Source organism: Pseudonaja textilis, chromosome 5, assembly GCF_049901715.1.
Source record: "Pseudonaja textilis isolate UNSWEBS1 chromosome 5, rPseTex1.2, whole genome shotgun sequence".
Classification (NCBI taxonomy): domain Eukaryota; kingdom Metazoa; phylum Chordata; class Lepidosauria; order Squamata; family Elapidae; genus Pseudonaja; species Pseudonaja textilis.
Window position 1 is genome coordinate 5,273,704 of NC_141994.1, and position 16,638 is coordinate 5,290,341.

The 16,638-nt window shown below is 35.6% G+C and overlaps 1 protein-coding gene across 10 annotated transcripts in view; it reads left to right on the plus strand.

The window, feature by feature from the left end:
• The window catches only part of ST7 (suppression of tumorigenicity 7), a 115,038-nt gene that overhangs the window by 78,066 nt on the left and 20,334 nt on the right, over positions 1–16,638 (plus strand). For all 10 annotated transcript variants that reach the window (XM_026713167.2, XM_026713168.2, XM_087934046.1 and 7 more), the window contains 2 exons: positions 4,756–4,853; positions 11,845–11,959. In XM_026713167.2, the coding sequence (XP_026568952.1) occupies positions 4,756–4,853; positions 11,845–11,959 (213 nt within the window). The remainder of the gene's footprint in view (positions 1–4,755; positions 4,854–11,844; positions 11,960–16,638) is intronic.

A 16,638-nucleotide genomic window follows, 5' to 3' on the forward strand; every position in this document is an offset into this window, starting at 1 on the left:
TTCTTAAGTACTTATTAGGTTATTGGAGAAAGTAATCCATAGTTTTCAGTTACAGTCATCTGCATACAGGAAAGATGAATTAAAAATGGAATAAGGGCAAGGCGTTAATTGGTTTAATCACAAAAATGTAATGTGTCATGCAAAAAAAGAATCTGGAAGAATTTGGTAGTTTAATTTGTAAAATAAAAACAAGTGGATCATATTTAGAGACTTCTTTTACATTTGCTTTTTCTTTTTGGTGTTTTTTTTAAAAATCCTTTTCATCTCACATTTTCCAAAATATGTTTAGTGACATTGTTTTGTGGTGTGTGTATGTACGAGTATTATACAAGCTTTCAACCCAATCAATGTGCTGGAGTTCCCATGCTTTTTTCCTCAAAATGGGTGAATGCAAGTAATTAGTAGTATGTCTATTAAACTGAGAATTATATGTTGCAGAATGGCATTGTTGTTAGGGAGCATTTGTTATGACTGAATCATTAACATAAAATTAAAATTTGCCTGGTTTTTGGTCTGCATGTTGATATTACTGGAGAAATGGTAGAAAGACTATAGCTTGAGAACATAGACGGTGCTTATAAGAAGCAAATTAGCTAATGAGTGAAATTTCTAGTGAATGAAATTAATTATCTAATAAATATTTTCAAATCCTAAAAGAACAGCACCATTTTATAGAGTCTGAGAACGTAGGTTTTGGTCAAGAGCTCTTAGAGGGATGATATTATATGATAATAGATTTTCTGCACAGAAATGATTTTTCTAAAAAACAGAGAACTTGCAATCTCTTTATAGTGCATAATATAGAAGGATATAATTGTCAGATATAATCAAAAATAAAATCAAAGGTTGCCATTATAGAATTGGCAAGACTTGTCCTTACCTGGTTTTTCATTGTTTATATTAGGGACAGCAACAATTAGTTCACTTTCTGATACCTTAAATGTCATAATTCTTACCAGCATAACAAATAACAGATAATAGAAATTGCACTCTAGCAATATTCAGGTTGTCTTTTCCCACTAATCTAAATTACCTATCTTTTAAAAAATAATAATAACAAAATAAGACAGAAGGTGTCCTCTGAAAATCTCCAGAATTGAAACAAAGACATAAATTAAAACATAACTGGTCAGAATCTGTACTCCCATAGTATGTGTAAAGCTCTTGGTAAATACATTCAGTGATCTAGATTGTATCTTTCTAGCCCAATCTGTGTGTTGCAGTCTTCAGTAATATGATGATATGAATGATTCTTCTACTTGTTTACTGCATATACCAAGGTTTTTTTCTTTTAAAAAAATTAAGATAACATGCCAAATATTATTGATATCACTGAAATTTTTATTTAATGTTTCAGTTCACTGATACACAACACATTATAGCCATATTTACCTGGATGGTTTTACCATTTTAAAGATGAATGTTTTGTAGTAATACCAGCATATGCTTCTCAAAAAATTCTATGGTTTCTTAAAGTCACCCCTGACTTAACAGCATATTAAAGTTTGTCACATAGTTAATCAGATGTTTTGATTGCATTTGGCATTTTTATTTACTTGTCAAATCCTTTCCAAGGATCTGAGATAGGATTATTATTCGTTATTTAAGATAGGTGGTCTTCAAACTTGACAGCTTTAAGACTTGTGGACTTCAACTCCCAGAATTCCTCCTCCAGTCAGGTTAGCTCAGAAATTCTGGCCATTGAGGTCTACAAGTCTCAAACTTGCCAAGTTTGAATACCCTTGACTTAAAATTTAATCTCCAATTCGATTCACAGTCTGGGACTGGTAAAAACTTAACAGTTGAAGTCCTAACCAGGGATCTAAGTGCTGTTAAGGTAATGTCTGACTATATAGGCAGTTATTCAGGGTATTCAGGTCCAATTTCCATATATCTAGCTAACCCTTTGGGTATTGCTCCAAGGGTTCCTATTACTATCGGTACAACCATTGATTTCTTCCTCCATAGTTGCTCAACTTCAATTTGCAAATCACGATATTTTATTATTTTTGTCTAGCTGTTTGTCTTCAATTCATGCATCACTTCGTATTGCAATATCAATGAACCAGACTTTTTTTTTTCCACAATAGTGATGTCAGGCATGTTGGTGGGCCAGATGTCTGTCTGTTTTGATCAAAACTCCCACGGGGACTTGCTCATTTTCAAGAATTCTGTCAATTTGATATTTCCACTAATTTTTGGTGCATTCAAGCCCAAACTTCTGGCAAAGCTTCCAATGTATGATTTTGGCACCTTGACAATCAATTTTGCTGCAGCCAATTATTATTATTATTATTATTATTATTATTATTATTATTATTATTATTATTATTATTATTATTATTATTTGATCTGTCAGCAACTGTAATCAGTTTACAAATTATTAAAAATATTTTAAAACAAGACAAAATATAAGAAGCACAAAACAAAACAATACAAAATAAAACAAAGATGGCAGAAAGAATAAATCCCAATCGAAATAGGAACAAAAGAAGAAAATGGGCCTCACCAACAGCCTGGGTATAGAACCACATCTTCAGGGACCTTCAAAATATCCATAGGATGGGATCATTTGAATTTGGGGGAGCCTCATTTTAGAAGGCATGTGCTACTTCAGAAGAGGCACACTTTTTGAACCTCGAACATTGTTTAATCTATAAAGCCCAGAACACATCAGCCCTGTCAGCTCAAACCACTAAACCAGGAAAAGAGGCAGCCCCTCAAACTATCCTCCATCTCCTGTCAGACTTTATAGATAATGAGAAACACCTTGAATCACACCCAGAAACAAACAGGCAATCGGCGCAGCTCACAAAGCTGTTACATGGGCAAATGAGGCATGCCAGTTACTGAGAGAGTGGTTAGTGGCGCAATGGTTAGAATGCTGTATTGTGGGCTAATTCTGCCAACTGCCAGGAGTTCGATCCTCACCAGCTCATGGTTGACTCAACCTTCCAGCCTTCTGAGGTTGGTAAAATGAGGACTGGGCCCAAATTGTTGAGGGCTATAAAGCACCGTAAAGCAGTAGATAAGTGTTGTTGTTATCACTATAGTTACTGCCCATGCCACTGCATTCTGAAGCTTCCAGGTGGTCTTCCACGTGCAGAACAGTCAGCTACTATTAGCATATTAAGACAAATAATTATTTAGCAATAGCACTCCATAGTGCTTTATGACACTCTCTGGGCAGTTTACAATGTCAGCATCTTGGGCCCAACAATCTGGGTCCTAATTTTACTGGCAGGAAAATGTAAAACAATATTTTATAGTTTATCTAGGGTTATAAAAGTTCTAGTCAGACATATTTCATTTCTTGTAGAGGAGCACCATTGATAAAATAAACATCCAGATTAGAAAATTAGCTCTAGCTATGGTCTCTATATTTAGTCAGTAAGAATTGATACCAATTTGATGGCACATAAGAAGATTTACAAGGGAAAAATGCTGAGTATGTTCTCTTATTGCTTGCTGACCTTTGAGGGTTGCCCCAGTTGTATTCTTTAGTGTGTGTATTTCACTTATGTTCTAGTGTTATATTAAATATTCATAACTTTATATGGAAGGATAAGTTCTCACGGAGTGTCAGGATTGCTGCAGTAATTTGTTACGCACCGAATTCCTCACTTTTGCAAATTAATCATACACATGCAGATAGTCAAAGAACCAAGATTTGTAAACATGTTAACTGCAAATTATTATTAGATGTGAGCTATCAACAGTATGAAAAGAATTTGTATTACACACATAACAATGTACCTCTTACCATTCTTTAATGTATACAATGTCAAGAAAGCAAATTCAAGGGTCTTTCTTAAGATTGTCATGCAGATTTGTGTAAACAGGCCTATGTTAGTTCTATGAAATGCCAAGCAGTTTACAGGATACAAAAATATCTGGGAGGAATAGTTAATTTAAAAATGTTTTTCTGCATCCTATCAGAATTTCTCTGTTGCATGGCTGGTGGCCCAGAGTTGTGGCATGCTGTACAGATGAGCGGTTATTTCAGAGGGGCGATGTACAGAAAGGGAAATACTTGCCTCAGGGGTGGGATTCAACCGGTGTTACTACTGGTTTAGTGACTACGTTTTGCACTGCGCATGCATGTAAAAAACCTTAAGCTGTGTGTTCAGCTGTGTGGACAGCTGAAAAGCGCTGCGCGCGGGTGCACAGCATTTGTAAAGCCTCTTTTTTCCTGCTTTTTCAACCTCAGCTGTGCCGTGCAAAGCAGCTGAGGTTGAAAAAGCAGGAAATAAAGGACAGGTAAGAGCCCAGGCGGGCAGGTGGGCCAAACAGCAGCAAACACAGAACCGGTTCAGTATCTGCTGCTCTTCAGAGCTGCTGGTTCTATAGAGCTGGGCAGAATCGGTAGCATCCGACCCCTGACTTGCCTAAATAAAACATTTTGTGGAAGTTACCATACTGTGTCATAGGCATAGGATGTGAATGTATCACAATGATCTAATATTGGTGCTCACCATAATTGGTAGTATATTGTAGACATAATAAAAATATTCCTTCCATTTATCTAAATGTACTTATCTAATATGATTAGCGATGGACAGGTTTTAGATCTTTTTTTTTATTGTGTTGGTCTACTGTCTCTATTCAATAATAAATTCTAAGAAAGGGCATTTCTTTGGAGATGTCAAAACAGACCTTTTGTTCTGTCAGTTTCTATAAACACTCAATCTCTTCAAACCTTTCCCCCTTCTTCTCTTTTTCTTTCTTTCTTTCCTTCTCTTTCTTTCTTCCCAGGACGGGACACTAATGTATTAGTCTACATTAAAAGGAGGCTGGCAATGTGTGCAAGAAAACTGGGGAAAACCAGGGAAGCTGTGAAAATGATGAGAGATGTGAGTTTGGATTTGTGTTAATATTTGTCTTTTACGTAACAAGTCACAATCACAGAGAGGAATTTCCCTTGGCTATAGAAGCAACCTATCTACGTAAAACGCTACTGATATCTAGAGTGCCTAACCTGCTTTCTTTTTTCCTGGAACTTTTCCTATCATCCTCATATTTCTATACAGGGTGAGAGGCTGAAAACATTCTTTCGTCTTTATTGCTCCTGTCTAGTTACTTTTGGAACTGCATGGAACTTCATATTAAAATCTGTTTTTTCTTTTGAATTCAAGATCTCTATGAGGAAAACCTACAGATTTTCCTATTGTTATATATTATGAAGAGTATGAGGAAGGACACTATTAAGCAAAGGATCACCCCTGATTTTACCATAAATGTAGACCAGTAATATGCAGAAAAAGGATTAGTTGCAAGATTTTAGAAAATTTGATTAAAAGATATAAAGGTGTCATACTCCAATTGGTAACTACAGGGAAAAAAATTGTTTAATAACAAAAGATAACATGAAATTGAAACAGGACAGACAAAAGTATAAATATAATGATTTGAATTGAGATGAGATAATTAAAATAAAGTTGAGAAAATTAAAAGAGGGGAAAAACTATGTAGAAAATATAAAACGGTAATAAGATATGGAATATGAGCATGAAATTGAGTTTTGTGTCTGTATGAAGAAGGGATGACCTGGGACCATGCTATTTTCAAAAAAAGATGTTTTATTTGTATTTTGTTTTTGTGAAAACCCAAATAAAAAATTCAAAAAAAAAAAAAAGAAATAAAATTTGGTATGTGGTACTGATGTACTATATGTGACCAACAGATGTATTTCAACTCACAGCCCCTGAAGCATATGTTGTTAGTTATGGGACAGTTCTGAGGGTGATTTTAAGGAATCTTGCAGGGGCATAAAGTACCCAATCCTGTGCCTCTCTTTTTCTTGATTTTGCCAAAATCAAAAACAAGAAAATGCACTCTTGAAAATCAGTGATTTTATTGCCCACTCAGGTAGCTTCAGGCAGGCCATAAATTGCTCTTTAATGAATGAAAAAAACACCCATTTCTTAGAATGAAAGAAATGTGAAAAATGTAAACTAATGAAATTAATTTACAATTTCAAAAGGGCTAAAAAGAGATGCAAAATGTCACAAATGGTTCTGCCACCAGCTGCACAGTTTTTGAGTTTTCAGGATGAGAGACAGCATACCTGAGTGATCAAACGTTAGCGACAAAACTTCCTGGATTACTTATTGCAAATTACTCTTTCTCAACCCAAGCTTTCTCACAGGGCCTCCAAATTGGATGGAGGAAGTGCAACAATGTTATTGTGAGCTCCTAAATAGAAAAGAAGGTTAAAAAAAAATACAAAAAATATAAATTACAACCATTGTAACTGTTTTAAATGGAATGGAGCAGCATAATAAATCTGAATAATAACATTAAAAGTATAACATTGAATATATCTATAATTAAAGATAAATTTTAACATGATAATTTTTTCGACTTTGGGAGAGGAGCATACATTATTTAACTTTCATGGCCATTATGCTATGGCCTTTGTTGCTTCCCTAGGTTATGCAGGTGGTGAATTCTTATTTGTACTTTGCATTTAATATTGTATGACAAAAGGCATAGAATTCAGGGACATTCTATTCATTGTGTAGCTGGAATCTTATTTTTAAAAGGAATCCAATTTGATTATTCCTCAATCTTCTTATTCCTCAATCTGAAGAAACTAAGGTCCTCTCTTTCACTATCTAGCATGGGAAAAACATTTTGGTATCTTGGTTTTTTAGTATAGGTAGTCTTTGCTTAAGAAATTGGAATTTCATTTTCCTTCAAAATGAGAATAATAATTTGTTTGAGTGGAGAATATAATGAAATTTGCTACAAAAATATGCCTTGGAGTGAATAATATATATATATATATATATATATATATATATATATATATATATATATATATATATATATATATATATATATATATATATATATATATATATATATATATATATTTACATTTACTCAAATTTAATCCAGAGGGATGGGGGTCAGGTTTTGTGCAAAAGATAGATTGGAAAGAGGCAATAATCCTTTTTGTGAATTTATTACAGTCAACAGTTATGGAGGTTTCAGAGAAATACAAAAAATTAATATATTTGTGTTTTGTTTAAAAGAGAGGTATTCCTTAAACCAGGGGTTCCCAAGCTGTGGGCTACGGCCCAACCACAACGCCACGGTCTAATTGCCACTAGGCTGTGTGAGTGGCTGGCCGGTGGGCGTGCCTCTGCGTGCATGCACAGCCCACTCGTGCAAGTGTCATCCCAGGTGTTTGCCATCCCACTCGTGTGAGCGTTGCCGCAGGTGCTCGCGCCCCGCTTGTACACATAGGCCCTTGTCCCTCCCACAAAATCATCCCCTCGTTCCTCCTCCCTTGTCTCCAGGCCACCAACCCAGAAAGGTTGGGTAACTCTGCCTTAAACCATTTGAGTAGTAGATAAGACAGCCATAGAATTGTTTCTTCATAGAAGAAAGTGATTGAAGGAAACTGAATGATCAAATAGCATTTCTCCGTCCAAGTCTTCCCATCCTTGAAACATTCTAAGATTGAGATAAGTTACATAATTTGATCACAAGGATCCTTTTTTTTAAAAAAAAAATCCATAAATATTTAGGTCAGATTCTCTGATACTGTTCACCTGGTCAAAGTTGTGTTTCCTCACTGAAATTTTAACATGTCAGAATGTTGTTATTCCCTAAAAAGTATATTGGATGAGCTGTTTATATAACGAGTTTGCATAACTGTGGAACACTACAGTCTTTTTCATCAATAGAAAAATGAAATGGAACCTGAGGTTTATTCCAGTCTTGCTTGCTGGTATTAGGAATCTAACTATGAAGGTTTAATTAAAGGTTTCAGTCTATCTCTTTATGCAATTTCATTGTCTCTATACCAATAATGTGTAGACAGATGTGCAAACCAGGTAAGACTTCCTAGAATTATTGACAATTCTAGTTCACATGTAGAGATACCATTCCTCTCCTTTAAAAAAACAACAACTGGACAGTGTAAGGATCATATATGGGCCCATTAAGATCAAATTGTATGACAGGCTTTTAGAATATACTTTATACTTCATTGTCATTGTACATATATAAACAGTATTTTAATGTCTTTGTTATTGGTACTCCTTAATTTACTCATATTTTCCCCAAAGAAATTTTTATATCAGTTTATGCATTCTTAACTCTGATTGTGTTTCTATAAGTAGTCTTTTTCTATAATATACCAAAACACTAGGTTGTTATGGGCTGGTCTAGAGTGTTTTGTAAAAGAAAATGCTAATTTCACAAAACTTGCTTTCAGATTTACATTCCAAGCAATGATATAGGTTGGGATGTCAAACTTGATTTCATTGAGGACCATATCAGGGTTGTGTTTGATCTCGGGGGCTAAGGTCGGCATGGCCAGTGTGAGAGTGGCCCGCTCGACGTCACTCATGTCAGGGGCACCTGTGGTGGTCCAAGCATGGCTGGGGCGATCCTTCCTTCCTTCCTTCCTTCCTTCCTTCCTTCCTTCCTTCCTTCCTTCCTTCCTTCCTTCCTTCCTTCCTTCCTTCCTTCCTTGTCTTTCCTCTTTCCCTTTCTCATTCCATCTTGCGTGGTCAAATGTAAAAAAGGGGAAACATTTCTCCTTTTGTTTTGTTTTGCGTTTAGTTTGTTTTGCTAGCCCTCTGCCAGCGAAAACAGACACAGGGGGATGGCGTGTGGACCCTGGGCTACATTTTCAACCGCAAGAGCCTCCTGCAGCCAGTGAAAATGGAGCTTGGGAGAGCCCTCCTGGGCTCCGTTTTCACTGGCAGAGGCACCTTGGGCCAGTCCTTCACTGTTTTCAGGGCGGCCCCACGGGTCAGATCTAAGCACCTCATGGGCCGGATTCAGCCTCTGGGCTGAATGACATAGATTGCCAAAGTGTGAACTATGATTCTCAATGACAACAGTATAGAAAACATTGTGAGAAACCTGGAAAAAAAAGCACCAAAGAAACCAAATATATATTAAAACCAGGATCTTCATGTCAGGGTATAGGAAAAAGAATTCCGATCAAATTATATGACAAAGCTTAAAAAGAGATGCTGTTTTGGGATTGGGATGTCAAACTACATGTATATTTCCTTATGGTTTAACAGAAAAAGTTTAGTTTCAATAACTGTCATCCTATAAGGCTACCATGTAATTGAGTTCAATTATTTCAAAATTCCTCCGAGAGGCAGTCCTTTCCCACTGAGATGTTCCTGCAGCCCACAGAAAGATTTTAGCTCCCCTTATGCATGGAGGGAAATGCTTTGTAGGCCTGTAAGAACAGAATTGAAATCTTGATTTCCATGTTAAAAAAAAAGAGATAAATGTAGTAGTTTAACATGTGAAGCACATTGGAGTTCTTTTTTATTGCATTCATTTTAAGACTCAAGGGATGGTTGTTTTCCAATCCAAAATCACTTTAACTAGATAAGCAAGGCACTTTAAAAAGACGTCTTTTCTGATAAAATCGTTGGCTTGCAAGTCTTAGCAAACCAACAAGATCAGGGGTGTCAAACTGGATTTCTTGGAGGGCCAGATCAGCATTGTAGTTTTCCTCCATGGGCTGGATGTGAGAGGGGAGATAGGATGGATGCCCTCCTGTAGCACTCTGCCGGCCAAAATGGGACGTGGCCCTACCACAGCCTGTTTTTGTTAGCAGAGGCATCCCAGGCCAGTCTGCTATTTCCAGACTGGCCCTGTGGCCCGGATCTAAACACCCTGCAGCCTGGATCCAGTTCGTGGGCCTTGAGTTTGACACCCTTGGTCTAGACAATGTCCTTTTCTTCCTATCCTTTTCATATCTTCTTTAAAATAAGGAACAAGATTCATTAAATGAAACAAATAGATATATTTTAATTTTCAACGAATTCCTTGTTTTATTTGCTATCTCAGAGTTTATCTGCATGAAGTAAGGGAAGCCTTTTCAGTTAGATTATTTGCAATCTACCATTTATGTGCATTTTAAATTTTGATTTTTTTACTCAGAGTAGATCATTGTGCCTTTCTATTTCTGCAATAAAAATGGACTTTAATTAATCACTCTCACTGTCTTCTCACCACCACCATCCCAAACATAAAGACTTTTGCATGCATTGAAGTTGCTTTAAAATTATAATGGTTTTGTGCTCTTATCAAATATAACCCCCCCACACACATATATACATACATACATACATACATACATACATACATGTGTGTGTGTGTGTTTTCTTAAGTTTTTGCAGGTACTTACATGTATGGAATTCGGCTTTGTTTGGGTATTTTCCCACGTCATTATAGTTGTGCTTTTAAAGTTGTAGCAACGTTTCGGCAGAATCTCATCTGCCATCATCAATACAGAAGCCTCACAGTTGTACAAATTTGGACTAAATTGATACCTTCTCTTTCTGGACCTTGGCAATTTTAAGATTTGTGAACTTCAAATTTCAGAATTTCCCAGCCACATGCACCCCTGTTCTAGACCAAACTCTTGGAGGATTTTTTAACCAATGGGTGAAATATTGAGTTTTTGTACTTCATCTGTTTAGGAAAGTATAATTTTTCCAGTCCAGTTTTGGTTGTTCGTTTCTCACTGTTTTGTGATACAAGTATCTTAAGACCTGATAGGACTTTTATTTTCATTTTAAAACATTTTATGTAATAAGCAGAGCAATATTTAAATAAAATTTGAAGCTGGCTTCAGTATTGCAACTCAATCCTGAAAAGTTAATAATGATAAAAAAATGAATATTTCAGTGTAGATATATTGACCTCAAATAAGAAGGATTAGGCATATTTCATCTAGTCAGTCTTTGGCTTTTCTAGATACAAATGGCTCTGGAGAATGTAATTTAATGTGCTAGTAAAATTAAAATACTCCTTTCCGATCTTCAGAAGTAAAATTAGGAACACAAGAGCTGTTGCTGCAATGATTAGACAAATGAACCTTAATAAGGTGATCAAGATTATATATCCCTAGAACAAATGTCCATGTGTCTTAAGTGGAATCAATTAAATTTAGCAGATTCTTGCTGTGCTTTGATAATTACCATTTTTTAAGCCAGCTTAATTATATTTTGCTATCATTACTCACCCATATAATTATAGTATGTTGGTATTTGCCAAATCTTTTAACGGAAGTTGTTTTATAGACCTATTTCTTCAGATGGGCCTTAGATGTTATCCTGCCATCCACTTCTTGGTGTTTCCATCATTTCTTCTGTAACCCACAAATAATGAGGAAATGTGGTAATAGAATGTAACATTATGAAAACATTTTTGGGATGTTTTTCACTGTTTTATTCATTGTTTTAACTGTTTTTTATTTTAAAATTGTAAGCCATCCAGAGTTACTTGACTTGGATAGGCAGCTATAGAAATCAATCAGTGAAATAAATAAATAAAACATCTTTAATGCCTTTCCTATGCTCCTTATCAGGAAATAATATGAAAATGTCTTAATAAGGCATGAGAAATTGGACTTAAAGAAAGTTTAACTTAAAGCTAACTACATCCTGCCAGCATTTCAGAATATCCAGTTGATCCAAATCAGGTTCTCGGTATAATTTATGGAAGCCTACTTAAGCCCCAAGTCATCTATTTTCTATTCTCTTGGTTGCAAGATAGAAAAATGGTCTGTAAAATAAAAATGTTGTTAATCAAGTTAGACTCTTTGGTCCATCTAGCTTAGTACTGGCTTTACTAGAAAATTTCGGTGCATTGTTTTTTAATGCAGCTGTTTTTGGATTTATTAAACTAACCCTGTATGCCTATGGATTATGTTCATGTTCTTAAGTTCAGAGAATGGTGTGATGAGATTATTAAAGGTGAACAGTCATCATAATTTTATTTTATAGTTTCCATGTAAAATACCATGCCAAATACTAAACCTATATATTTTCTTTCTTTCTTTCTTTGAAGTTGATGAAGGAATTCCCGCTTCTTAGCATGTTCAACATCCACGAAAATTTGCTAGAAGCTTTGCTGGAGTTACAAGCCTATGCAGATGTCCAAGCTGTTTTAGCAAAATATGATGGTAAGCGAAGTAGCTCTTTATATACCCTGATACTCTGTGGCCTCTATGGGAGTCAAACAAAGGAGAGCAATGTCCTTTAACAAAATCATGTTTAAGGAGAGAAAGGTCCATGTTCTGATTTTCTTTTTATTTGCTTTGCAAGATGTTTTTAAGCAGTTATAGTAAGTGTAGCTTCCAAAGAATTCCATTTAATTGATGATACCTAGGTTTTAAACGTTGTAATAATGAAGGACAACTAACTCCTTCCATTCATCATTTTATTTATTTCTTGATGAATTTCAGAGTTTTGCTAACTCTTCTGTGGACTTGCCTAAGTGAGTCATTTCCTTCTAGCAATAGCAGTTTGATATTGCAGCCACCAAAATTGCTAACTGCAGAAGCTATGCATGTGGAATCTAAGATGGCTTCTGACCAGAACAATTTCTCTTTCTGTTGCATTCTTCCCGGAGTGAACTGCCACAAGCTTCAATAAGTAGAAATTTTTTTTTGCTGTGTGCATTCTGAGAAATCTTAACTGCTGTATGTCACTTAGGAGCTCTAGGAAAAGAGATCCCCATATGTCACTTCTCTATTTGCTGTCCCATTTGATTATTTTACATTCTATAATTTGTAAAAAAAATAATAAAGGATTTGCGCCATTTAACTTCTTTTTCTTTGTGTTTCCTCTTTTCCTTTCTCCGTTCCTGTTTCTTCTTGGATGCTCAAATGCAAAAGGGGAAAGAAACATCTCTCCTTTGGTTTGGTTTTGCTTTTAGTTTGTTTTGCTAGCCCTCTGCCAGTGAAAATGAAGCCCTGGGTGCCTGCCTCTGGGCCCCGTTTTTGGCCACGACAGCCTTCTGCAGCCCCTGCAGTGAAAATGGTGGCCCCATTTCAGCTGCAATGGAAAAATGGAGCTCCATTTTCGCTGGCAGAGAGCTGCAGGAGGCTGTTGCGGCAGAAACAGCAGCCTGGAACGGCCATGTGTGGCCCTCCCAAGCTCTGTTTTCTCTGACCCACCACGAGCCAGTCCTTTGCTGTTTCCAGGGTGCCCCCACAGGCCAGATTTAAGTACTCCACGGGCCTTGTGTTTGACGCCCCTGCACTAGTGGGAATTGCATTTTGATAAATGCCCCTCATGTGAACCAGGGCCCTTTGGAAATAGACATTTTTCTACACAACTTGTCCTCAGAATTTCAGATAGGCCCCACGAGAACAAAAAATGGGGACGAGGAGCCCGCCTAACTGCATTTTTCAGTTGGCTTCATACATCTATTTTGATTTACTATTGAAGGATTTTGACTGCCTTTGTTCTCAAGGACACTGCTTTTATAACAAAAATATTCTAGGAAAAAAGAATTTCTGGCTTTTTGGGTAGCAAAAGGGAGGAAGATAAACAAACTAATGGAGTGGATTACACAGAATGCTAAAGTGACAATTGGTGAACTACAAAACCTTAATTATGTTTCTAATAACAGTAAATATCTTATTGTTGGCTTTGCTTCCCTGTTGATCTTGACTTGTTGCCAGATGTACCATATAAATGGACTATATAATCACGTACAATTTGTTTATAATAGGGCACTTGCTTGTTGTTTGCAGCAAAATCCAAACAGTGGACTAGAAGCATCAGATTTAGTAAACTCTGATTTTAAAATTTAATAAATTCATGCTACCAATTTATTTCATGGGTTTGCAAGCCATTTTTATTCATAGACAGCTCTGAGGGCATATACTCCAATTATATAATAAAGATCACCATATCTTACAGTTGCAGTATGAATAGTTAATATGCTGCAAAACAACCTCCTATCATCGCCATTTTAATCACAATGCCACTATCTCAATAAGCAAGAGTTGGGAGTTGAAGAAGACTTCCAGGTTGTAGAGTAATTTAAAACGAGGGAACCAATCCAATCCAAGACTAATGGCTCCTTGACCTCTCAACCTATAGCATCTCCATCTTGCAGGAAGTAAACCAGAATCTGTTCATTCCTATCCAGATCCTGACAATCCCATATATTCTGTTTGGCCTGAAATTGAGAGGAGCAATGGGTATCACTCTGTGTTGATGAATCACTTGCCACTGCTGCTTAAACTATGGAGCAGAGAAAGTTACATACTTTCAGTACCTTTTAGAACTTGACCTCTCCCTTCCCATCACTACCAACTGAAACAGGTCCCAGATAAACTATAACACTAGGCTTCCTTTTCTACTCCCAGAGACAGTTCAAAATGATTTTGTAATGGATGTGATAAAACGCAACTGTGAGGTTGAAGAGGACTAGGAATCTTGCTATATAGCACCCATTAGAACCATTTGTGCATTCTTGGTAAAGATATCCTAGCATGAAACTCATCTAAAAAGGGTCCAAATACAGAAGTGTACATTATGCTAATCTTAAAGGAAGAGGCAGATAACCAGCAAATCAAAAGCCATCTCGCTACTAAATTCTGACTATAAAATATTTGCCACTATAATTGCAGAAAGAACCAAACAATTATTAAGCGAAATTATATATGTAGACGAAAACAGGTTTCTACCAAAAAGACAGTTGAGAAATAACACTGGAATGATTATGAATGTACTGGAATTCTACGAAGCTCACCCAGAGAAACAAGCTGTGCTGATATTTCTGGATGCCCCAAAAGCATTTGATAATTTAAATTGGTGGCTTCTTTTTTTTTTTTAAAAAAAAAAACCAGTTTTATTGGTTTTTTTAACAAACAGACAAAAACAGACCAAACATAAAAGCATCAGCTCTCTTCCATACTTATATACAAACAGTGTGTCGGTTGGTTCATCAGTTTTGTGCATCCATTTCGTAGTCTCAATTACGGTTATGTTACATAATAGCTCTTATTTTCAATCCTAACTTATATATCCTCATATCATTGTTAAAAAAAATCATTTGACTATACTTTTATTCATTCATACTTTATGAGATAACTATAATTTAAATAATTTATTCTATAACAAATCATATAATCATGCCAATTCTATCCAAAAAAAACACTTTATATAGTATCTAATAACAAAAGAAAAAGAAAAAAACAAGAATATTCCTTATTATCTAAAACTCTAAGTATTCTATTGTCATATTTCATCATCTAACCATTGATAGAAAAGGTCCCAAATTTTATAAAATTGTTTATCTTCTTGGTCTCTAATTTCAAATGTCAATCTACTCATCTCAGCACATTCCAATATTTTCTTAATAATTTCTTCCTGCAATGGAATTTTCTCATTTTCCCAACTTTTAGCAATTGGTGGCTTCTTATTCACCAACTAAATCAGAGGTGGCATTCAGCAGGCTCTGACCAGTTCTGGAGAACCGGTAGAGGAAATTTGAGTAGTTCAGAGAACCGGCAAATCCCACCTCTGATTGGATAATTTATAGTATCCCTTCCCTGCCACGCCCCCCCCAAGCCACACCCACAGAACTGGTAGTAAAAAAATTTGAATCCCACCACTGAACTAAATACTATGAATTTTGGGGGAAAATTTGTGGGGATGAAAAGCGCAATTTACTCCACCCAAACAGCAAAAATAGTAATAAATGGGGAATTAACAGAAAAACTTAATATAAACAAAGGTGTAAGACAGGAATGCCAACTTTTGCCCCTATTATGTATACTATTGCTAGAAGTATTATATCACACATTAGACATAAAAGGCCTAAAAATAAAAAAGAAAGAATACAAAGTCCAGGCCTTTGCAGATGATTTGGTATTTATTATAGAGGAATTTTTTAGAAACAGGGAATAAATTAATACAAAAAATAGAAAAAATTGGCAAAGTAGCTGTAAATAAAGATAAGACAAAAATAATAACCAAAAATCTCACCCATAATACGCAAAAAGATCTAAAGGAAAAATTGGAAATACAGATAGTTAAGAAAGTAAAATATCTTGGAATTTGGCTGACAGCAAAATGTTCATCAATAAAAGAAGATAGTTATAACAAACTGCTGTTACAAATAAAAAAAGATTTGGACAATTGGGGGAAATTACAACTATCATGGAAGAATCGCTACACTCAAAATGAATATCCTACCAAAAATTTTATTTCTTTTTCAAAGAGCACCGATAAAATTAGAAAAGAAATTCTTCGAAGAACTGAATAAAATAATAATGAAATTTGTTTGGCTTGGGGAAAAAAACACGAATAAAATTAAAATTATTACAAGATAGTAAGGGAGGCTTTGGGAATTATACTACTAAGCAGCAGTATAACATGGATAATCTAAAACATTTAAAATATTAGGTCTATCAGATTATAGGCAACCACTTGATGGCAGCAAAAAGAGATTGAAACCCCAATTTTGCTTAGTTTTTATAGGTCATACGATTTTTTTGCAGTCCAGATATCAGTATAAGAGTTGTGTAGGATGAATATAAAGTCACAAAAGATGTTGGTTCTGGTGTCTCTGATACAATATTCCATTGGCAAAGAGTTCAAATTCAGCATTTTGTTTACTATGATGGCCATCCAGAAAAAAGATCAGAAGAGTTCCCTCATTCTATTTTTTTCTCAGCAGCTAATGTTCAGGAATGTATAAATCAGTTACTTCTGATCTCGGCTTCAACAAAGAACAATTTTTTTCCTCACCCCATTTGCAAAGTGAGTCATCGAGCCTTTCCTTGACCACCATCTATACCTGGGGCGGTGGGTTCAAACTCAATTTCATTGAGGGCCGCAT